We start from the raw sequence: 24,632 nt of genomic DNA, 5'->3' as shown, positions 1-24,632 counted from the left end.
GTTGCGGGGTTATACCGAGAATTAAAAAAAAAAAACATGTCCATCTGTCACCGCAGCACACATATTTAATCCCTCTATTACCCAAACAGTTGGTTCCGCTCCAGTGATTTGTTGCCATCGGACAACACGGGGCTCAAGCGAATCCAGGATAATGGCTCCGGAATCCCAAACTCCTCAATCCCGCCTTAAAAAGTGCAACCAGGAAATCAACTTGCTGAAAAGTAAAATCCGTTGCCGGCGGTGTCTCTCGGTTTAAAACGTGCTTTTCTTCCAGGGAAGGCAGGAGACCGCAGAGCTGAAGCTGCAGGGGAGGGAGACGGAGACGGGAAGCGACTCGAAGCACGTCGACGTCTCGCCAGAGAAAACCGGGCCGGCTCTCTTTGTAAGTTATGAATCAAACAAAGGTGAAAGTTTGCTGCAGCTCACGCGTATCTGGGACATCTGGGACGCAGCCGGCAGCTGCACACCTGCAATGCCAAACTCCTTTCTGGACTTCCTGTTTTGTGGGCCTGCGGACACAGATTGTCTCTGTTCTCACAAACTGAACTCATGATGAACTGATACCAGGATGCAGGCATGTCGATACGTCAGCGGTCTCAGACTTCATTCCTCAGGGGTGGGGGGCGCCAGAGTCCTGCAGCTTTTAGTTTTGTTCCTCGTCCTAACATCGGATAACTTTACACAATGGGCGTGTCAAACACAAGGTCAGGGGGCCAAATTTGGCCCACCGCAGCTTTTTTACATGGCAATCTAAACTCCAAATTGTATCAACAAGTTTCTCAGGTTTTTCACAAATCTGCAAAATGCACACAAAATCAACAGTTCCCCGCATTTTTGTCTGATTTTACTGCAAATTTTTCTCAAAATTAGGTTTAAGTGAAATGAGTTTGACGTCCCCGTCCTACACACTTGAATTAAACGCCTGAACTGCCTCAGCGCCATCAGCTAATATTGGAGTCAGATGTGCTGAGGCAGAGAGACGCCTGAAAGCTGCACCGGCCCTTTCACCGGAAAGTGAAAGCTGTCCACAGGTAGTCAGGGATTTCACTCAGAGCAAACCTCTTTGGTGTTGACTATAAAAAGCAAGCCAGCGTTTACAGGATTATGCGTATAGCTTGCCAGAGCAGTTGCGCGTCTCAGAAAAGAACGGGATCTAAACTGCGGCGTCACACGAGGAATTAAACCGCACCTTGGTGCTCCGGCGGAGCTTATCGACTTGCTTTGTTCTGGCTGGGTTTTTTTGTTTGTTTGTTTGTTTTTTAGCTCCAGACGTACGCGGTAGGAGAAGCATGGAGACGACGGGAGCTAAATCACACACACTACAAGGCAGAGCAGATAAGGGGCAAGTTAAAAATGCGACTACTGTTGTTTTTACTCCATAGAGCGGAGACGTGCAGGACGATGAGGCAGCGAAGAGGGACAGGGGGACGTGTGCTAACGGACGCAGACGGTCCAGGAACTCCCTGGAAAGCCTCTACAGCCTGAAGAGTGGACAGAGCTCCTCCAGTAAGACACAACTCAAGAAATCCTTGCTTATACGTGGCTGTACTCTGATCTTGCATAGCGCGGTATTTCTCCGCTACAAGTCATATTCACCCATTCACAGATGCGCTATGTTGTTGGGCAACTTGGCCTTACCACATGTTCAAGTACCCTATGAGCCACAGTCAGTCCTTACTGACATTTCTATCTGTATGTGTGCAGCGACTCTTCTGCTGTGTGCTTCAGGTGGCGTCACCAGTGGGTCAAACTGCTCCAGTAACAGAGAGAGTCTGAGGCTGGAGGACGATCCAATGTTCGCACGGCAGTTCTGCTGCCGAGCGAGAGTTCATACGGAGTTTGTTCCAAGTCCGTACGACATGGAGTCGCTCACGCTCAAGGTACGCGAGTCCCGGAGGAGACCGGAAATAGTTCCTCCAAACGAAACCCGAGTTCACATTGTTGTTGGGTAAAATAAACTTTTTTTCTTCTTTTAGCTACTCATCATTTTATAATGTTAGTGCCTCATCAAAAGTATACCTGGAGTGTTGCCTTGACTCTCTCATGCTTGTTTGACTCAACTCCTTCAGACTAGACAGCAGCAATTAGCAAACACCTGGTTAAGCATTTGCTGAGGTCATTATACGAACTGCTGCATGCTGGTAAAAAGGTTATTGGAGGAGCAACGTTGTGATGACTTCCTAGAGGCGGAGTTTCAGAAAGAGCGATAGATTCTTAAAGAGACAGAGGTCCAATTTCACGGCATTAAATTGCAAAGTCAAATTTCTTTAAATTATATTTAATATACACAGCATTTTTATAACAACTCAAGGTAACATTGTTACTTGATTGCTCTATAACTTGACTCTATGTGCCAAGAAAATACATAATGCTGCCCTTTTAAGAAAGAGCTAAAGGATTATAAACAAAATCTCTCTCAGTATTTTGGCATGCAACAGATGGAAATAATTTTGATTGCATAAATGATTTAAGCCGTAACTTTACAACTATTACTTGAGGGATTTTAATAAAAATTGACGTACTGAAACTGAAACTGGTTTGCAGGTGGGAGATGTGATCGACGTCATCGCCAAGCCCCCCATGGGGACATGGACCGGCTCGCTGAACGGCCGAACGGGAAACTTCAAGTTCATCTACGTGGACGTGCTCACACACACCTCTAGCACGGCCCTGCACGAAGCGAGCCAGAAGTCAACGGTGCAGGAGGCGTTGAGGCGCCTCGGGTTGGAGGTGCAGCTCTCCCTCTATGACGCGACGCCTCCGTGTTCGTCGGAAAGACTCTAAACGGTGCTTTCTTCCTCATCAGGAACACGCCTCGTCCCTGCAGCGCGGCGGTTACCAAACAGTGGATGACCTGAGGAAGCTGAGGGAGAGCGACCTGATGGAGCTGAACGTGACTCAGCCGGAGCACAGGGAACGTCTGCTGGCCGCTGTCAGCTCCCTGCAGCTACTGCACAGTAAGCGCCGGACCGGGGTATAGCTCAGAGAGCAGTCCTTGAAATACTCCTGTTTGTTCAGAAGTCACTGAATGGCTCAGCGCCAAAATACGGTGAAGATCTGCTGCTGTCGTGTCGACCTTCCAGACCTCTCAGGAGAAGCAGCATTCAGCTTCTGTGTACCACAGATCTGGAATCAACTTCCAGGAAACTAGAAAACAGCTGAAACATTTTTTTTAAAATCTAGACTAAAACTCCACCTGTTTACAGCTGTCTGAACCACCATTAATGTAACATTGATCAACAGATTGGATGTGCACTGATGAGTTTGACGATTGTTCACTGTGCGATGTGTTCATTATGGTTTCATGTCAAGCAGTTTCAACTTCAACTCGTTGCTCAGTAAACTTGATTTGAGCATCGTTCATTGTGAATGCAAATATTCTGAAACAAAACAAATACTGGGGTTTTAGAAAGGGAATCGGGACGAGAGGCATTCCGGCGTAAGCAGAGGTGAAAGTTAACAAGACGACCTCTGAGAGCGTTTCTGAGAGTAGAGAGGATAAAATGAGGCCAGACAGGCTCTTCCTCCAATCACAGCAGTGATTTCGTCTCATCCACCCGCCTCTCGGATCACACGCTCCATCCAACCAAACCTGCTTCCCTGCCTTCTAGCCGACAGCCTGGCGGAGGACGAATCCAGTCCGGAACCGGAGCGGTCCAGTGAAGACGCGAAGGGAGACGTGAAGAGCCGTCCCAGAGACTCGGGCTGCGTCATGACGGAGGACACGCAGCCTCATTTTCTCTCTGGATACGCTGCACAGCCGGACGTCAAAGTGCCGTGAGGTTGGAATCGCTGCATTTTGCTAATGATCAAGTTCTCACACACGAACTGCCGTTTTTGTTTTTCCTTTTCAGACGAGCTTGTTCTGTAACGTGATGCGTTTTCTGAAATAAAGATTTGATGAACACGTTTTCTCACTGATATCATTACGGGTGACCTTCTGTGGAGAGTTTACGAGCAGTCAGCATCTTACCCTCTGTGGCTTTACTTAATGGTTTAAAATTTTTAAGCGCAGCGTCTGTAGTCAATCAAATTTTGCTTAAAAACTGTAGATAAAATAAGCGAGATTTTAAATTCAAAGACCCTTTTGCGGTTAAAATATTGAATGGACGCATGAGCTCAACAAATGTTTTTTTTTTATCTGTTATTTATGTTATGCAAAGTTCTTTTTCTCTTTTTTGGCCTCTGATTACTTCTTACTTGAGTATTTGGTCCATGTGACAAAAACATTTAGATACCTCTGAGCTGCGGTATATTTTTGTTTTAAAAGACTTCCGCAAAAAAACACGCTGCACAATCATAAGAAGAAAAGAGAAACTTTATTAAACACTCATCACGTCTGCAGCTTGTAGCAGCCGCTGGAAGTTGAAGTTAGCATCGCTATGAAACCCTAAGAGGTCAAAATACTCCACATGTACGTCCACGTAACAAAAAGGCAGCATGTGAAAGTCGTCACAACAGCTAAATGGACTTTACGTGTGAAACAATCATGGCATGACGGCAGAGGCCGAATGTTCATGGCGTCCTTCGCAAAGCCCCCAAAGAACATTGAACCATGAAATCGCCCCTCAGTCCACAGTTAACATCGAGATTATTCAAATTTAAAATGTAAAATTCATACTGTTGAAATCTTTTTTTTTTTTTTTAATCCTCTGAAAACAAAGTTATATTTACATCAGTTATGAACAAAAACGACTCCAATCTTCAGTGTAGTTTGGATTTAAAAGAAATAAATCTGACAAAAAAATAAATAAAAATCTGTTGTACAACTTTCTCAGAACAAACAATACAGAGGGACCCCCGCCTATTCACAGCTGCAGGTTGACCGATTCCTGGAGTTTTCTGTGCAAGCTTTCTAGAATCTATTCACAGAAAATGTATTTATGTGAGGATTTTTCGTAGAGCATATCTAAAACATTCAAAAGAAAGATGCATGTTGGGAAGCTGAGACGCCTAGGTGGAACGCTACCCGACATGCTACTAGCTAGCTTTTGGAAAGCAGCACAAACAGGAGTTTAAGTCTCCTTGATTGTAGATGCACGTTTCTGCAGTAGTGCAGACGGTTTCCATGGTGAGTATTAATGCATATTAAGTTATATTTGGTGTTTGAGCTATTAAAATAGGCAGTGGTCAGTATTTCTCGAGGGAGCCTCCAGTGTGTGTGGATTTCAGCTATTCACTTAGGGGGTCCCCTGTACACTGTAGGGGATTCATTTTCATGTTTTAGCTATTTGGGCTACTTTTTATTAAAATAGGGTAAATTTGTTAAATAATAATAATAAAAAAATAAATTTCAGTTTCATGTCTTATTGTTTTATGTTTTAAAGGTCAGTTATTTGTATGCTGGTACTTTAATTCTTGCATGAAGTGATAGGCACATACCTGCACACTGTTCATATTTTAAATTAGTACTTTGGTAGTGATGATAATGACGCTTTTATCCTTTTTTATTCTAGATAAAAACGCTGGATTTAATGGAAATATGGCAATACGTTAAAAGAATGTGGTTTAAAATGAACAACATTAAAGTGATCTTTAAAAAAAAACAGCGTTATAACACTTAAACTAGCGAGACAACTGATTTATGCTTGTGATGGTAGCTACACGCTAGTGATTTCACTACCACTGCAGGGATACATTCTTGTCTGCTCCGTCGGGAAGCGCGTTCAGAGTACGAAATCTGAAGCAGCTGAAATCCACGCCGTTCCTGTAGCCGCCTGTGTCGCTCAGCAGCTGAGGCCTCCATGGGAATATCTAGCATGGCCGTTCTCAGGATACAGAGACAGCTCCTCCGTGCTGCCCAGCCCGCTGTTCAACTCTGGAAGACGCAGGAAGACAGGAAAATGACGGAAACTCACTCAACACTGGAATCAATTCACTTGGTTTAACATTAAAATAAATAAATGAAATGTTGTCACTTTACATTTCCCAAACTGCATTCTGAGTAGGCATGGATAAAACAAACCCTTCACATTTATGTAGAATTGTTTGAGGTAACAGATAAGCTGAGTCGTCATCGGCGGTACGCCACCTCTTACCTCCTTCATTAATTTCCTGATAAGTAATCACCGCCTTCTGTGTAAATAATCACCAGAGACAAAATTTACAGTGATTTAAATGTGTATAAAGCAGTGTTTGCTTAAACCTCAACAAGTTTTTTTAATTGGACACGTTTTAAGACAACTTTGATGTTGACCCCCCTTATATTAGCAATTAACTTCAACCTCTGGTACAAGCTAAGGAATCCATGGATGAAGAAGCATTTGAATTATCGATCTCAGGCAAGATATTAGCTGCTAATAAATAACCTATTAGATGGGGATAGACTATATGACAGAAAAAAACTAGATTTTTTTAAAAAAATATCTGAAATACTGCCATGTTGGTGATGTGAGCTCTTGTTTTATTCACAGTTTGCTCTCATGCGGTTGCACTCATCCTCTCCTTTCACTCCATGCCGTTATTTTTTATTTGAAGCAGTTATGAGGCACGGCGGCGAAACCTGGAACTGCTGCTGCGCAAGTTACCCAACAGGGTCTGTTGCTGCCACCAACGGTGCTAGCTTTGAGAGGCTGAGCTTCTAAAGCCTTTCCTCTGCCTACATGTCCCAGAATGCCATGTGGCTCTGGGGCGGAGTTCAGGGAATTAAGACTCTATCAGACATATTATCTACTGATATGGACAACGACTATTGCAAGATAAATTATTATCGCCCTACTTTTACAGAACTTTGCTTCAAAGATCGTGAATTGAACCTTTTCAGCTCCCGTAGCTATCAGCAGCTTAGCTAACATCATAGCTAGCTTGAAAACAGTGACTGGAATCTGAGCTGCACCTGAGAAAATGAGCTTCTCCTTCATGATGTTGACGTCTCGACTGGGCCGTCGTACCACCGCGCTCAGCATGATCTGCTCTGGGTTGTAGTTCTGCATGCCGCTTATCTTCCACCTGTGGCGACAAACACATTCAAAGCGTTGTGAGAAAAATCAGATATTGGATAGAAGGAGCAATCCGCTTTGTGTTCAAGCGATATGTAGACACACACTGGTGAAAATCTGATACGAGAGGACAGTGGAGGGAGGCAGGATCAGACCAACAGTGGCAGGCGGACAAAGCACAAGGAGGAGGACGACAAAGAGAGGTGGAAACAAAGGCTAAACGGGGGGGACGCCACGGTTACCTGATCATATGATAGCTGACAGATGCCAGGGAGCAGCAGAGGAAGGTTGAATGCAGACCAGGCAGAGCGCAGGACAAAGAAAGAGCGTGAGAGGAGAAGAAGACAGGAGGACAGTGAGAGGTCGCGGCACAGAGGACGAAGATGACCGACATGATGAGAATGTCGAGCGACAAAACTTTAATCAGGTCCAGTTCAAACACACATCCTGTCTGGACAACAAACCGTCACTGAAAATTCCAAAAATGTTATCGAAACAATATTTATGCATTACGACACACGTTTAAGTTGACTTTCATCATAATTAAGATGAAGGAGAAGTATAAAGAGCCATGTGGTGAAGCTCAGTGTCAGCACTACAGACTCATTTCAAACCAGGCACTCTGCACAAATGTCAGAGAGGCCCGAAGACTAAAAGTGCTGTGCTCAGGAAGTTCACTGAACGGAAATGTTGCCCCCACCTTCCAAAACTTCAGCTGTGGAGAAATGACCCACACTGCAAAGCAGGACGTTTTCTGTACACATTAAACCCTCTATAGTCGGTCTTTCTCTAGACATTAGCCAAGCAAAACATGCTACAAGGTTGTCTGTAGAAGGATAACATGGTGGACAACTCCTCTCGTCTTTTCTTCAGCTCTCTCCTCTGTAGCTCTACTCTGTAGCTTTTCTACAGAGTCTGAGGACTGAGGCTACATTTATGTGGATTGGGAAAAAGTTCCACATATTGCTGAGACAGCCAAGACACCTTGAATCCGCTGTAGTTTTCACACCAGACCACTATAAGGCGCTGTAACTTGTCATCAAAACACATGTGGTTTTGAGCCTTAGCTTCCACTTGACTAGCTTCCAGCTCATTTAGAAAACAGTAACCCGTCTCCAATGAACCGAATGTTCATGTAATGCTCAGTAGTGTCAAACTGAACAGGTTAAGTAGTACTCAATGGTAGCCGCCATTGTTTTTGTTGCGTTCTACACATGCATCCATAGAGTAAGCGCTAGCCAGGTGTTCTGCGCATGTGCGCTTTCACACCTGTACATCACACCTCCACAGGTGTGTTTCTGAAAAGTTCCACTCTGTAACCTGGTTTCAAAAAATGTTTCAGACAGTCTGACTACTGTAAGCAAAGGTCCAGATTGCGAGAAAAATTTAATTGTTTCACTGAAAAACTAGGATTACGACTGTGACCATTGCAGCTAAGAAAGAAAAAAGAAAAAACCTGAAGATTTATGCCGAAAAACAGAAATTTTGAGATAAAGCTCATAAATTTTCAAGGAAAAACTTATTCAGTCAAAAACGCTGACATTTTTAAGCTTTATCGAGAACGTTTTTTTTTAAGAAAATTTTCAACTTTGCAAAAGCAGAAATTTCCAAGGTTTTTTCTAGAAACTGTCTGAGATTGGGCTGAGATGTTGTTTTTTTGGTATAAATTTACTCCTTTTTCTTTCTATCTAAAATGGTCATATGCTGTTGTATAAAATTCTCCTGGAAGATGGCAGAGTTTTGTGTCTGATGAACCTTTTGTATGATGAGCTGGCTGTGGATCACTTACCTGCTGAACGACCCGGTAATCACAAAAGTATGGTTTACTGACAAAGGCCACGAGATTTTTATTAAAATGTCTGGATATTTTAAACAATTAAGGAAACAGACCCACAGAATCACAAAGTCTCCACCATTCGCAACAGTAGGTCAAGCAGTCGAGTAGAGAAGCAATGTTTATAGGCCAACCCATAAAAGACCTTCAGCAAAGCTAGAGAATGGAGGATCAACACCACTTTGAAAGATTACAAAAAAATCCAGCTACTTGGACATAAACAACATGTTAAAGAAAGAGGGCTGATTGAAAGCTTTTGCACAGTCTTTTATATCTGTGAAAATGAACGTACTTCTGGAAAAAGAAAATCCCCATGATGACAGCGACAGAGACGAGGTCTGAAGAGATCCAGATGAAGTTGTAAGCACTGTGACTCTGTGAAGAAGGAAAGAAGTCATGTAATTTCTCGCTGTTGCCACTAGATGTCACCACATGTCGCCTAAAGCTACTACAACAAAAACAGCTCAGGGCAGCATCATCACTTCAGATCTGTTCTCAGCTTCTTCTTCTTTCCCRGGGTCCTGTGCTTGAACTGAAGGCTTATTCCACATCTCTGCCTTGCTGGGCCGTCATCAGTCTCTTTCCTACCCCCTCTGCCCTCTTGTGTTTCTGAGTGACCTCGTCTGCAAGCTGAAGTGTGTGTGCTGTCGGACGAGAGAGCTGTTTACCATGAGCCAGACGGGGTAAGGCACTTTTTGAAGAACTTGAGGGGCGTCAGAAGACACGGAAGGCACCCCGCTGCACCACAGGATGGAGTAGAGCCAGGGCTCATTCACAGGGTAGACAGTCACGCTCACATTGTGAGCCAGATAAACCCTAAGGGCGGGGAAAACAAAAAATATACATGCCCGCAGTAAGAACAGAGGTCCTATAACTCTCTTTTTGTCTCTCTGCAGTCAGTGGAAAGTTAAAACTATTAAAACTAACTTTTACTACTAATAATACTGGTCAGAACTGGAGCATCTAGATGAAAGTTGCTATAACTGTAGGTTTTTCAGTAGCAAGTCAGTAGCATGTGAGAACATGTGAACAAAGTATGCAGTTCATAATATTAGTTTGAAAAAGTAATTTATTAAATGTATTTTGCATAAAGAATCCATTTTTACTTCTATTTGTTGTTTTTATTTACCTTCTGTTTTTGGGGGGCTTTTCTCAAAATAAACTACATTTTAAACTGCGGAGATAACATTTTAATGATGGGATGTCACTGAATTAAATGTTTGAACCAATGAGTGTAATTTAAGGAAAATCCCTCTTTGCTCCGTTGCTTTTATGTCTTCTGATCTTACAAACAACCATAAAAACCAACAGCGTAGACGTAAAAGAAGAAGACGAGGAAAATGTGAAAAACATTTCAGTCCCGAGACAAATTTGACCTGCTCTGTACGATGAAACTTTTTCACCAGGAAAAAAGTTAAAACTTCTAAGCCAGTGATTCATTGCTGGATATCATTAGCTCGGCTAAAAATAAGCTCCTTTTTTATCTTCCTAGGACTGTTTCTGAGCCCTTTATCGGTTGCTAAGCAATAGCCGCTCGCTCTTACTGAATGTCGTGGTGGCTGATCTTTCTGTAGTGGATGGTCAGACTTGTAATTCCTCGGTGCCTTATCTCCTCCACTGACAGCTTCTCGTTCGTTGTCTGCAGAAGACCTCGCACCCGTCCTCTATCCGTGTCAGGGGCCCATGTCACCTGGCAAAAAGAAGCGGAATGTGAGAAAATCCTGACCAAACAGTGTGCAGATAAGGTATTAAAAAAATGATTATATAAGGGGGAAACTGCTACTTGACCCTTATACTTGAAAGACTTCAAACTACAAATGCACTGATCAGTTTTGAGCCTGATTTTTGATTTCTCTGGCTGTAGAACTCTTATTCTGCCTGGTTTTAGCCAATTGCAGTTTCTCTTTACGATAATGAAACAGTATTCGTAATATTTGTCGCTCTAAGCCTTGCTGCCAGTAGTGGTGATCAATTAATTTTATTAGGAGTAGAGGTGAAGCCCTACTATGTCTTCGATAGAGTAGTCCAAAAAAAAAAAAAAAGAAAAACTCGTAATCTTTGTTGTTCACAAGTCATTTTTTCCATGTCCAAGTCAAGTCCTTAATGATCGAAATGAATATTCTTGTATGAGATGCACACCATCTCACCTCAAAATTCTCGTATGTTATCAATTCAAATCATCTAAAGCATGACGACCATTTAGGGATTCAAGAACAGCAGTCAATACCTCCTCCAAGCTGTGCACTGTAGCTTGCAAACTGTGTCTAACATCACCATGACAACCACAATGGTTAATCAAATGGGACAACAATGGTCATTTACTCAAATGATCTACACTTACAGTCACTTACTGCTGATTACACACAGTAAAGATTGTTGTTGAAACTCTAGTCCAACACCTCATATCCAATTGAGTCTTGGGCTGTTAGAGTACAAGTCTAAACTCAAGTCTGAAGTCTTTACTCAGGTCACCATCCCAGCATATGGTCCGTTCACTGACCAGACAAAGGACTCATTTTTCAATTTCAGATCGACCGGTCACTGGTAAGGGCTTGATCAAGCTGAAAACCGTGACATTTCAGTCACCAGCCAGTTCCTCGGCGTATTTCTAGCTCATCACCTTTCGGTGGGAAATCCCTGCTTTCTGCAGCGTCCACAACGTGTCCATGAACCAGCTGCGGAAGCGCGGGTGCTCCGGCGCAGGCTTCCGGATGTTGAGCAGCACGGAGCTGTTGGCCCTGGCTGCCAGACGGAGCATCTCTACCAGGCTGCAAATCGTCAGGTTTCCTATCCGGCTGCGATCCTTTGGGCTCAGGGTTTTCACCGTCCAGTAGGGGTCACTCTGGAAGCAGAAGGAAGCAAACAGAGAGGCTGAGGATCACGCAAATTCTCCTGTCCTAATCGCTCTTGATGTGTTTTCAGAGTTAGACTGGAAGCCGTCTGAGCCAGAGTGGAATCCAGTACCTCCAAAAACCAGTGGCCTGCATTTAAAGAGTGAATCTCTGTCCAGTTAAAGAAGGAGGCGTCCTCATGCTCTCTGGAGGGGAAGACCTTACTGACGTCTGTGGTCCGTCTTAAGGTGTGGTCCCTCATGAGGAAAGGAACTCCATCCACACTTCGAGAGGGAAAGAAAAACATCCATTACCTTATCTTCAGTGTATACATCTCCTAATGAATGTAGAGCAAAATTAACTTACAGATATAACACATGATTCATTAGTTTGACAAATTACAGTTTTACTGCATCTCTCTCTCACATCAATCTCTAACCACTATCCCACATATCAGCCAGGATCTATATATGGAAGCTCAGAGCCATGAAATATGAATAAGTCATTATTTTGTAATTAATCACCTGATGGTGACGTCTGCTTCCAGAGAGCTGGCTCCGTGCTGCAGGGCTCTGCTAAACGACATCATGGTGTTTTCAGGGGCCAGCTAGAGCAAAGGGTGCCACAGTCAGTCACTGTGCAGAGTATAGAAAATACCTAAACTGAACTCCTAATTAAATATCTTAAAATGTTCACTGTTTTCTAACATGGCAAATGCTTGAGAATTGCCAAACTTGACTAGAAGAAAATGGAGGCTTAGATGCTCCGGTCCATGCATAGTGCTGCAAGGCTTTTTCAGGTCTTTGGTAATGTAAATTACCAAAGACCTGTTGAAATGTAAATCTTTTCAACATTTATTGTTCTCTTTTATGTATTTGTTTATTGGTGCCACACATTTCTGATCAGCTGATTTTTTTATTCCAACACCGCAAAATGAAACTACAGAGTTCTGCTGATGACCATGTAATGTGCCAACTCGATCGTGAAGGAAGCTACGCTTTGAAGCTAACCGGAAATTGTGTGCGACGAAAAGACCCATCACCCACTGTGAAGAGAGAAGTGCCAAGCTGAACGAGATGGCTGTTAATGAGAGTGGTCGTGACATATTTGCCAGCGATAAAATAGTTTAAACATTCATCTTTCTCTGTAATTGTTCAATATCCGGACTCGTGGCCAACAGGAACCGAAGGGCTTTGCTCGCTTCATCCATTGTCATTACCAAACTACAACCACAGAAAGACTACAATTCTAAAACAGCGCAGAAAATCAATGTCATTGTTCACAACTTCTCCTTCTGTTTGCCGTTTCACCAGGATGAAATTCATCCTGAGAAATCAAGCTCATTGGAAGAAATCCCAGATGGAGAACTAAAGGGAGATGAGAATCAAGAGGAATTGTGTAGGAAGACGACGGCCAGGCTAGTTGGAGGCTGTTATTCTTGCAGAGAAGTCTGTCGACTGACTCCATAATCACAGCTCTGAACATCGCTGCATTTGTAGTCAACCATTTTGACCAGTATGTGCATATCATCATGCACCAACCTGAACAATATCAGGCTTATTTTGTTATTCGGTTTTACATCTTCAGCTTTGAAACATGCACACGTTCACTCTGTATGTTAAAGAAGCTTCATAATGTCACCTTTTGAGAGAACAGATCAGAACAACAGGTATTAAAATATTACATTATTGCTGTATTATTTACAAAAGTAAACAGAATACCAACAAAGTCCCTCTAATTTGGTTCTGAAAGTTCTGTGGCTTTAACAGTTGGAGTCTCAGCTCACCATAGGAGCTCCCCGTCGACCAATAATGACCGGTGGTGGTTTGAGGACATGACGGTCCATAATGCAGGGGCAGGTGAAGGTGAGAGGTGCAAGGCAAAGAGCCAGGAGGGCTAGAATGTAGATCGCCAACACAGTCACCTGGAAATCTAATAATGAAAAGAACTGGTTAATTATGTGGACAGTTATACAAAAGCACTGATCAGCAAATGCATGGAGCAGCTAGACCCATCCAATTACAAAGTACAAAGTCCAATCCCTAACAGATCAAAAATGAAAAAACAACATTCCCTACACACTAATGGAACCAAAGGTTGAAACCTTCCCAATGTTCAGTTCAGATAAACATCAATACTTACTGGATCTCTCTTTGCGAACCACATAGCCAGCTATCAACCAGCTCACAGCTGTGAGTGTGACCAGGCCTCCGATGTGCAGGAAAGGAGCCGTGAACTAGTAAGAAAGAACAGGACTGCTCTTAAATGTGTGAAGTCATCAGAAAACATTTGAATCTAAAATAGAGACTTCACGATGGAATGAATACTTGTGATAATAAAATAACTTTTGTGACGTTCAACTGACCCGGGAACTTAAGATGGTGTTGTGCACAGCTTACTTGTCTGACATATTGCTAAGCATTTGAAGTGTCACCCAGGCAGTTTGCATTGGTGCCATTTATTAGCAGGGAATAGTGTTCAGTAGCTTACATTAGCATATTTGTAAAGCTTGAGCACTTGTTTGCAGTTTCTGAGTTTGTCCCATTTTGGATAAATAAGTATAACACCAGGTAGTTTTTAACCTCACCATAGAAGCTATGCCTGGAATAACATTTTCATTGTCTTCTTTCATAGGTATTACAGCATCACAATTACTATATTTGTGAAAATGTGATTTACAATGGTGTAAGCAAACTCAACTGTAGTTGTGTTCCCACCTGAAGTGAAACAAGAATAATTTCCCACTCATTTCCCCAGACGTCATCGACAGAGACAAAACCAGAGACAATGGTGAGTAGAGTTGCCAGTACTCCAATCTGTAGAGACAAGCGATGGTAAACCTAAGCTGTAGTTCTGAAGTGTAAATCTGCGGTAACAACTTCAGAAGTTGTCTTACGGTACCTTGTGAACCCAGTAGAGATTGAGCTGTTGACCCAAGGATATGTGGAAAAGTGCCAAAATCTAAAAAGTACAAACAGTGAGCTGTACATAAAGTGGTCATTGTTGAAACTGCTTAAAGGTTTGGGAAAGGCTGTTACCAGGAGGAATGTGATATAGATGAATCCCACAGTGGTGGAGGTGACGATGGGAATGGTCTCGTCCCTCCACTCCCCAGAGTGATTGTACACCGACCTGTAGTTTGAACAAATAAGAGCTGAATTATCCAAGGTGGTGCCATGATGAAACAAGATAATACTGAGTTTCAAAATATTCAGTTCAAGTTAATCCAGTTCAAAAATACTTTGTGCATTGTGAAAGAGTCATTGTAGATGCTGTTGGAATCAGAATAGGCTGAAGATTGTTGACGATTAACATCCTCGTGAGCATGCTGCTGTAGCATGCTGACAGCTCAATTTACAGAAGCCCAGTAGGGATTGGTTTAGTAACAAGTCTTGGATGACACCATCGGTTGTTGACAGGAATCGCTAATTTACCTCATGTGCTTTTGCCAAGTGGGATTGCTTCAATTGGAAATCAAGGGGGTAAGTTGCTGAGTTCAAAGCCGACAGAAAACGCAACTGTCACATTGAAGACTCTACAGGCCAACAGCTAGCATGTTGAAGGATAAAGTTTGTGACAATGCAATGAGAGAATGTAAGAACAGGGTACAATTGTTTGGAGGGACTCCAAATCAAGAACTTTGCCCTTTGCCTCAAACTTTTCTTCAACTGGTGTTGCGGCAGATGAGGCCAGAGTTGGTCTAACCGTCTCTAGCTCCATCCTGTCATTACTTCTGAGCAAAAGGATATTTAAACTCCTGTCTTTGAGAGACACTGACCTCTAACCCCTAACCCAACCCTTATGTCACCTGCTACGGTCTTGACATAGGGATCACAAGGAAAAGATAAAGTCCTGAATTCAAGTGGTTAAGTTGGACTTCCAACCTTAGAGATGGAATGTGGACCTCCATCATCCAGGAGGAAGTTGTAGTTGATCTCCTGTACTTGAGGAGATCAACTACAATGGATTGCCAGGAGAAAACAATTCTCCTTTCTTCTCTCAAAACAAAAGATGGCTTGTGAAGTTCAATCTGAACACACCTATGGACTTCTAAAACCAGTGCCCTTTTGGAAAATTTAAACCAAAGATAAGATCTTTGGCCTTGATTTACATCACTGAATTTCAAGAAAAACTAAAAAGAAATGTTCTATGTCCCTATATGTTGTTGGGGGTATTGTGAGGTAAATTAGAATCCCAACCTCATCTGGAATAAGTCCCTGACCTTCCAGGTATCCAATATTTTGCCCAATAAATAAGTTGCATCATAGAGGAAAACACCTACCAGTTGAAGTCATTGAAATCATTCTGAGCCACCAACCAGAAGTAGGTCCAAAAGAGAAGGAGAAGGAAGGAACTACTCAGGATGGTGAACCATGCACACTCCCACTGTGAAGAAAAGCACAGTGAAAGAACCAAAACTGTAATCAGTCTGATTCAGGTTCAATACGCTGTATCTAATGCTCTCTAGCGTTTTCAACTCTGCTAAAGTTTTAATCACTGCATCTTGTCATACTGTGTTTGTCCATATTCTATATCTGTTTGATTTAATGGTAAAACTCCCAGACAGTTTACAGGGAAAACAAGATCAATGCTCATAACGTCAGCCAACTTACCAGCATTCAACCTTACATGGACTAAATGGGAGCATCCAGAGATCCTCACAGGAACAACAGGGACTTACAAACTCTATCATGGAAATCCATAACCTCACACCTTTTATTTTTGAGCTGTTAACCCCATGCTATTTTTGAACCAATCAGATAAATGCATCAGAGCAATATTTCCATCTTAAATCTAGAGGTGTTCAGATACTCCAAAGTACATTCAGCACTTTGCTGATATGAAGAGCTATGTTGTGTTACCATTCACTGCTGACGTTATCTACCAATGGAAGCTAATGGAAATTAAAAAAAACTAAAATAAAAAAAAAAAACACTAGGTTTTGAAAATGGGGTACACAAAATAGTGCTGGGTTTGAATCTCAACCTGGGGTTTTTTCTGTTTGCGTATTTTCCCTGTTCATGACTGAGTTCTCTCTGGGTACTCCAGCTTCCTCCCGCAGTCTAAAAACATGTTTGTCGAGTGAATTTGCCTCAGTAATATTATCATGAAGTGCTGCTTCTCTCACTTCAGTGAAACTCCTGGAAGTAACTTAATTAGCGAGATTCACACCCATGACATTTATGTTAAAGTCGGACTTCATTTTTAAACACCAGCTTTGTTGTTTTAATGTCATTTTTCAACCTGCCGGCACCAACAAGACACAGTAAACACTATACTTACCTTGTTCTAACATACATGTACGCTACTTATTGTATTAGTTATGTAAAAAATAACTTTTTTTTAGAAAAGTATATCTTCCTCTTTAATTTGTTATTTTATAATTATGTTATTTAAACTTTGCACATAACTTTTCTTTTGCCTGGTTGCATCATTTTAAAATATTAAACCAGATGTTGTGCTCAGCTGCTCAGTATTTAAAACCCTTTTTTTTTACCCATTTTTCTTACTCATATTTTAGTCATTTCTTGGACATCTACTTTTATTTGAGATACAATACATTGAAGTGGTGCCACTCCTACTAGAGCACAATTGTTTTGGTACTCTACCCACCTCTGCTCTGAAGTGTCCTCATGTAGGAGTGTGTGAATGCACGGTTGTTTGTCCTGTGTGTGTTTTTGTGTTCCTCATTGATGTCCTGACTTGTGCAGCAAAGGTACAGAGACCTTCTGCGACTCTGAAGGACTCTTCCCCTCAGCGGTTAACTGGATTAGAAGCTAATGCAAGCTGAGGGGGAGGCGTCCAGTATGATAGGTAACCCAAAGGATTCTGCAAAGCTCAGATTAACTTTTCAGCACACCGTGCCTGGACTATCCCTTTTCCAGAAGCTTATACTATAAAAGGCTCTGAAATGACAGAAGCGGAGGGCGACAGAAAACGCCATGACGAAAATTTGTTATCAAAGATGAATGTAGAAAATTCACTTCAACCAACACTGGCTTTGGTCATTACAATAACCAATTCGCTATCTGGAAAATCAGATTTGCGAGAAACAACAGCACCGCAAACCGAATCACACAACAGACGACACCGGGCGTTTTCCAGTTTGGAACCGATTTATTTCCTGAAACGTCACTCGAGTTTGCTCTGCGCCGATCGACGTGTGTGTGGCTCTCGGGGAGACGGTTTCTTTGTCAGGTTAGAATTCCAGTTTCAGGCGAAGGGGGTGAAGCAGAGTTCAAACGAGGCTGTGACTAACGAGACAAGATGAGAAAATCACCTAGGCGAAGATAAATGAGAAGAACAGTTCTTCACTCTGAGCCGTAACTCACGGCCTCCTGTGGGGCTCGTTCCACTGGTCAGAGACAAAGTGACCACATGTAACCCACCACTTGTTCTTGTGTGCAGCACTGCCACTTTGCGTGCCTCGTCTCCTCTTCTAATACCGCTGCTCTGTGCTGCAGTGGAAGCAGACGCCAGCTGTGTTTCCATTTACTTTTTTGATATTCTGCTAAAGTCGAAAAAAGAATATTTTACAACTGCAGTCTTTCCATTAAATAAGAAAAGCAAAAAAATACAAATAAAAATTTATAAATCACGTGAATAAGTTTGTTCATTCTGACTTGCTCCTCGTGCCACTTCTTTGCCTTTTCCGCCAGTAGTAACATCTGGTTACGAAGCCAAAGAAATGTTTCCATTGCACTGATTTCAATAAGGTCAACAAAACCACCTCTTGAGCAAAAACTTTATCACACTAAAGTTATTGTGTGCTTCCATTTAGCAACTTTTTTTGAAAGGAAACACAGCTACTGGTTTCTCTTTCTGAATGCTGGACTCTGAATGCCAGAGTTTGGTCAGAGTCTGAGGGAGAAAAACTCAAAGCTTTGGGAATCACACAAATGGCGGCGAGTCAGCTGCGTGCTCGGATGGCTTTCCTCTTCTTGGTCTACACATCGACACTTCCCAGCTTTGAAACTGTGTAAATGGGCAAATTTATGGCAGAGCTTGCCGTCGCTTTGTGATAAAAATGAGACACGCAGCAGCGGGGGGTGTGGCAGCGCAGCGGGAAACCAGCACAGCTGGATGTCTGGTTCATTTCAGTGCTCCACTAAATTTGCTGCAGCCTTTATGAGGAGGATCGGCTCCTGCAGTTACAGGGGCCTGATCTGGGAGGCCTGGAAGAATTCACCACATAGAAAGAATGAGATCTAAAGGTTTTGTTTCAGACTGTTAGAAATGACAATGGAAAGTCCTCTAAATCCAAATGTCACCACAGCTGAGCAATGAGTTCAAGACACAGAAAGCAAAAAGAGATGTAATCCGATGTCAATATCTGTATCGGTCGCAATATTGAAAAAAAATAAACATAGATTGGGCATTGATGACAATGTGCCCCTTCTATAAGGGCAGATCTATTGAGTTTGGTTCTATGCTTTGTGCTGTGAGCGATGTCATGCTTTATTTATTTTACATTATATTTAAAATTACTAATTGTACTTCATCAACCATTTGAAAGAAAATTTGTTGCAGTTTATTTTTACATGTTTGAGCAAAGTAGTCACCCTGTTGTTTTTGTCAGTTTCAATTTATTATTATTAATTTTACATTGGCTGTTATACTGCTAATTGCACTGACTGAACYAATTAAAGCTGTGCTGTTTATCACCAAGCTTGTAAAATAAATACATTTGGAATTCAGTAAATGTATGTCTGCATAAAAAACAGAAACATTTTAAGTCAATTCAGCACTGATTTTCTGTATTGTGTTCAATACCGATACAGGGACCAATACCGATACACGTATCTGTATCGGTATTGAAAGTGGCTTGGAGAGAATCAACCAGGCTAAGCTAATCATCAGCGTCATCAGATGTTGGTGTTGCCTCTAGTAAACAGGAATTAGAGCTTGCAATCCAGCATGGACCACACGTCTCAGAAAAATGGAGAGAGGTTTTCAGGAATTTCACTGCAAGTTTTAATTGTTCTGTTATGTCAACTAGCAAAGCGAGACGATGTGGCGACGCAGAGAAAAGAAATGCTATTTTGAGCTAAATGTTCGCTATGTCTGAACATATTTGGCAATCTCCCCTTTTTGCAAATTAAATATTTTTCAGAAAAGGTTTTGATGCTCCTCAAAGGAGCATCAAGACACAAAGGAGCATCAAAGGAGCATCAAAACCTTTGTTCAAAAAATGGGGAAGTTATTTCAAATTTTGTCTTTTCAAATGTGCATAAAATAACAGTATCAGGATTCATCAAAATTCGTCGACACAACCACGGGTGATTGTGTCGACGAACAAACAAACGACATCTGCTTGTGGTGAAGGGAGACGCCTAAAAAATGTTGAATTATTAACTACAATCAATTATATTGTCATTTAAAATTTACTTACAGGTACGTTTATTTACAGCTAAACATAATGTAAGTAAGCTAATATTTATTTTTGATTAAACAGCAGTAGCGTTAGTCATTTTATTTTGTCTCTGAAGTGAAAATATTTTACCCTCAACTTACATTTGTGGTCATCAAGACAGTCATGGACATTATCGTTTTTTTTGTTGCAGGTATCTTGTGACTAAGACAGTTTTTTACGTTTCAACTTTAAATTATTTCCATAAATCACCTTCATACAGTTTAGAAAATTGTCCAAAACAATTTTCTGCCTTTTTCCCTTAAAAAATAAAAATAAAAAAATAAATAAATAAAAAGATGATCCTTGACAGATGCAGACACAACTTTCTTTGCACCGTAGCCATTTCATGGTCTCCACACTTTGTTCTCCTCTCACCTTGGAGCTCTCGTCTTGGGAACGCTGGTAGCGTTTCCAGCGGCAACCGTAGATCCCGGTGACCAAAGACAGAAGGACCTGCTTCTCGTAGACCTGTAAGGGTTGGTGCTTCACCATGCTCCTTCAGCCTCAACGCGCCTCCAGTCCGTTAACATCCCACACACGACTGGGAACCCTGAAGAAGAAGGCATGAGGAAGTTACTGGAGACCTGGGAAAAACATCCTCGTCTTTCGGCAGCTAATTACACTTTCCTCTGCCTGGTGTTATGTCATGAGGTACGTAAACTTTGTTTTTCGACCCAACAGCATCAATCTGTTGCCAGCCTTTGGCTTCGCTTGGTGTGACGACACTTGTAAGAGCAGATCAACATACCGTTTACAGGTGACTCTTGTCTACCATAATGATCTGGTTTCTGTTTAACCACCTTTGAGTCAGACTTAAAGATCAGGTACTGTGTATTTGCCACATTTCACTTTGAAAACAGAGAAATCAGTGGGTTGGTAGTGAAAAGGAGAAAGCAATCTGCCCAGTATCTGGCACAAAACACCAGATATCCTTTCTAATGGCTTCTTAAATAATGTCTACATGACATAATGTACATTCATAGTTTTAGCTGTGATCTCAGTGTTATTCAGCACCAGAGCTCATTCTGATTGCCGTGAAGCGTGTCGTGAATTAGTTTTCAGCAAATAATCCAACAAAGCTAAATCACTCTTTTTCAGCAAGTAAGGAATATTTCTCTGATGCTCATAAATGTAGATATTACGCTTGAAAAGTGTGGCTGAAGAAAAGACATGATTAAACACAAAACGACAGACAGATGTGTAATCACATTTATTAAACACGCCTATAAAAGGTTTGCTCCTTTGCTTTCGTGCGTTTTAGAAACTACTGCATGTTAACTCAATTCGGCTGATCCAGAGCACATATGAACCCGGCTTCGTCTCTTTTCAACAGCTTAAATCAGCTACGAGGAGAAGGTTTTTCATGCAGGACATTAATCCACTCTGAAATCTAAATTTTCCTCACCTATATTGTTGAAGAGATCCTGGAACAAATAGTAATTTCCTTCACAGATAAAGGTCGATTTCCTGGTCAGCAAGCCTCGACAAAACCAGCTGCTCCTTTGTCCTTATCTCTGAACGGAGCAAATTACAACAACGTGGCGGACGGCCAAGCTAAATCTGCCTCTGTCTGACTGTGGACGGCTTGATTTCCACTTGTGTGGAACACAAACAAAAATAAATAAATAAAAGAAAGAAAGAAAGCACAGTCAAAAGGCCAAGAAGATCACAATGGTGACCAGATACATTGTGGTCTCTTCACGATCTAAGCCTTTCTTGTCTTCTTTTGGGATTGTAAACCTGCAGTGTGTGGAGCAAACGAAAAGATTTGGGAGATAACAGTGTCACCCAAGCTGTAGTCTGGCTATAGGGACACAATATTAGAAAATCAAAACAATATTAGAGTTAAATGTTGCAAAAACATTGCGATCAGGCGTCATCCAACAAGACGACAATGAAAATGTTCATTTCTGACACACAGTGCCACAGCGAACCACTGCTGCGTTCAAAATATTCACTTTGCAGTATGAATATTGTGCATATTTGTATTGCAAAGAGGATGCAGCACAATTGAGGACTATAAATCAGATCATAACAGCGAAAGAATGTTTTACTAAGTACTTTAGATGCTTGAATATTACTTACTGACGCAGTTAAAAAAACCAAACCCTTACACTTACGTTACTCATTTGAGCTGATATGATAACACGTTATGTTTTTCAGACACGTCGCCACCCCCTACCAGAGTCACTCCTCAGATACTTTCTATTAGTAGCCTTGGATTTTACTTAGGGGTGTCATGGTGAAGGGCACAAATAAATACCACACATCTTCATAAAAAAAACAAACATTTTTTTAGCTTCTTTTTTACAACTACGCACCATCTTGTATTGGTTTATTGCATACAGTGACAATAAAACACCCTGATGTTCAATTGTGCTTTTGTAGAAAAGTTGCCTTTTTACTAAGCCTTCATTGGCTTTAGTCAAAATCCCTCTTTAAAAAATCTTACCCACCCCCCCTTACTTTCTCATCATCAGGGCTTGAACAGAGTCTCGACTCAAAACAATACAATAATCCCTAATCTCAGTCACTCAGTTTCCACAAAGCCCTTTTTATCGCGTTTGTCCATTATCGTCTCCGTTGCCCGTTTCCACTCCGTCACAGACACTTTAACGCCGATGACGCCTTTAATCTCCCACTGAACCTGGCCTGAAAGCGCTTTCCGTCGGCGACAAACCCTCGCTGCCCACTCAGAGGAAACCGTGGGAGGTTTTCAAGCAGGAAACAAAGGCGATGAGATTAGCAGCTGCCGAGCCGAGCGGGACACGACGAGACGAGCTCAGGTTGAGGCGAGACGCTCCCGGCAGAGCTCTCTGCCAGGACGGCGAGCGACTGAGGCAACAGCACGGTTTGAGCCATGCTGTGTTGATATGTCTTCCAATAAAGTTTGCTTAAAAAAAAAAAAAGTATTTGCTGTGTTCTTTTAAGCCCTCGGCAACCTGTTGTTGCTTAACAACCACACAAGACTGCAAAAATCCTGAGCAGTGAGTGGACACACGTTTCCACAGGAGGCATCTGTCTGACACGGGACAGAGTAAGACGTCATATTCAGGTGGACCAGGAGCAAAGTGACTGTTACTCGATATACACAAAAAATAAAAATATATAAGACCACAATTAAGAATACAGTACAGTATGCCCTCCCAAAAAATGTGCAACTGTGTAAGAAATGGACAGAATGTGCATGCGTCATTGCGCATTGTTTACAAGAAGCATGGACCAGTGATGTACTGGTTCATCCCACAGCTCCATTTAGTAATATTTAAACCATATTAGTCTCATAAACAAGGTTTTTGCAGGCGGTAGGTATTTACTGAACGTTTTAAAAGTAAACTTTTCTTCTTTGTTTTTAAATTATTGAACATTTATCTGTTGTGGTTTTCATTTGACTTTATTTACTTTTTTCTTTCTTTAAACGTTTCTCTGCTGATTTATGAATCAGAATGCGATTAAAGAATATACTTTAATCGTCTTTTATCAGTTATTTATGTATTTACCTTCGTATTTACTTTTCTGTTAATTCCGGATTTTTATTTAATGTAGCTTTTATTTGCAGTTGAATCAGTTTAACTTTTTTTGTGTGTGGTAGCTGTTTTTTTTTATCAATCTGTAGCGCAAATATAACGTTTGACTGAATTATTTATGTCAACAATAATAATTAACTGATTCAGAAATTTCATCACATTTTTTTTTCCAGAACGTAGCTATATTAAAAGTCATTTTTTGAGAGTGAAACTGACTGAATGTACGTTTAATATCCCATCATAACTATTACAAGTCGACATAAACCCACAATGATCCCGCTGCGGGCCAAGAGAGAGATTATATGAAGATAATCCAATAAAGAGCGAACAAACACTCACCTTGTCTTCTCTGCAGACTTCTTCTTCTTCTTCTTCTTCTTCTTTTTTTTTCTTCTTCTTCGCCTTCTCAGGGTTGAACACTTACAAACTCCCTATTTATTCCCACGGACCTTCACATCTCTTCGTAGATAAAAGCTTCAGACAGGGAAGGAAAATGACTGAGCTGCCTTCTCCCGCGAACCAACGGCCCACATCAGCCTTCACCACACACCGGACCGTCCAGAACCTGTTGCTGCGCGACGCCGCAGCCTCCTGGAAGCACGTTCCCGAGGAGGTTCCTCTACCTGAGCGTGCATGGCTGCGTTGCAGTGGATAATCCGTGTGACACGATGTGGGCGGAGTTACGAATTACTCTGGAAAAAGAAGAAGCAGAAGCAGTTTACTACGACGGCGTAGTGAGGTCGTTGAAGATANCGCCCACCAAACAAATAATATTGAGACTGATCTCATAGTGTTTCAGGAAAAAAAACAAGGACATTTCTGAGTTCGAAAAGTCGACAGTTTTCTAGAAAAAACTACAATTTTGAAATGAATCTTTTTCTCCAAAGTCTAAAAATTTGAAATTGAGAAAATTCAAAGTTTCGTCTAGAAAATTTCTGAAATTTTCTTTTTTTTGGGGGGTTCGGAAATGTACTCCGTCGGAACAGCCTCAGCACTGATTTTTTTTTTCTTCTGTTTTTGTCAAACATAATGTCCAAATAATTCAGTTTTACACTTTATCAAGTCTTGGACGTTGCCTACATTTTCCTT

General features: G+C 41.7%; 2 protein-coding genes across 5 annotated transcripts; one reads left to right on the top strand and one right to left on the bottom strand.

Annotated features, from left to right (window-relative positions):
- Nucleotides 1-262: 262 nt before the first annotated feature.
- Nucleotides 263-3,921, top strand: samsn1b (SAM domain, SH3 domain and nuclear localisation signals 1b; the record flags this gene model as incomplete). Its single annotated transcript, XM_008428320.1, has 6 exons — nt 263-382; nt 1,383-1,506; nt 1,729-1,880; nt 2,545-2,730; nt 2,807-2,957; nt 3,612-3,921. Coding segments are annotated over 6 exons (903 nt in total), but the record flags the coding sequence as incomplete, so codon positions are not given.
- A 379-nt stretch (nt 3,922-4,300) lies between these two features.
- Nucleotides 4,301-24,270, bottom strand: gdpd5a (glycerophosphodiester phosphodiesterase domain containing 5a). Of its 4 annotated transcripts, none has more exons than XM_008428282.2 (17): nt 23,883-24,270; nt 20,392-20,566; nt 15,886-15,989; nt 14,642-14,735; nt 14,505-14,564; nt 14,321-14,419; nt 13,746-13,839; nt 13,390-13,535; nt 12,128-12,210; nt 11,737-11,887; nt 11,393-11,614; nt 10,317-10,462; nt 9,441-9,588; nt 9,065-9,147; nt 7,181-7,195; nt 6,836-6,948; nt 4,301-5,818 (listed from the first exon to the last, which is right to left on the bottom strand). In XM_008428282.2, the coding sequence occupies exons 2-17, from the start codon at nt 20,506-20,508 to the stop codon at nt 5,727-5,729; spliced, it is 1,767 nt and encodes a 588-aa protein (XP_008426504.1). In that variant the 5' UTR covers nt 20,509-20,566; nt 23,883-24,270; the 3' UTR covers nt 4,301-5,726. The 4 variants fall into 4 exon arrangements, with proteins under 4 accessions (XP_008426504.1, XP_017164243.1, XP_017164244.1 ...); XM_017308754.1 differs by lacking the exon at nt 23,883-24,270 and adding an exon at nt 22,483-22,887; XM_017308755.1 differs by lacking the exon at nt 23,883-24,270 and adding an exon at nt 21,422-22,318.
- Nucleotides 24,271-24,632: the final 362 nt, after the last annotated feature.

This window comes from Poecilia reticulata, linkage group LG14 (genome assembly GCF_000633615.1).
Source record: "Poecilia reticulata strain Guanapo linkage group LG14, Guppy_female_1.0+MT, whole genome shotgun sequence".
In the NCBI taxonomy this organism is placed as follows: Eukaryota; Metazoa; Chordata; class Actinopteri; order Cyprinodontiformes; family Poeciliidae; genus Poecilia; species Poecilia reticulata.
The sequence above is the reverse complement of the archived record's forward strand: the minus strand, read 5'-3'. Positions and strand labels throughout refer to the sequence as shown.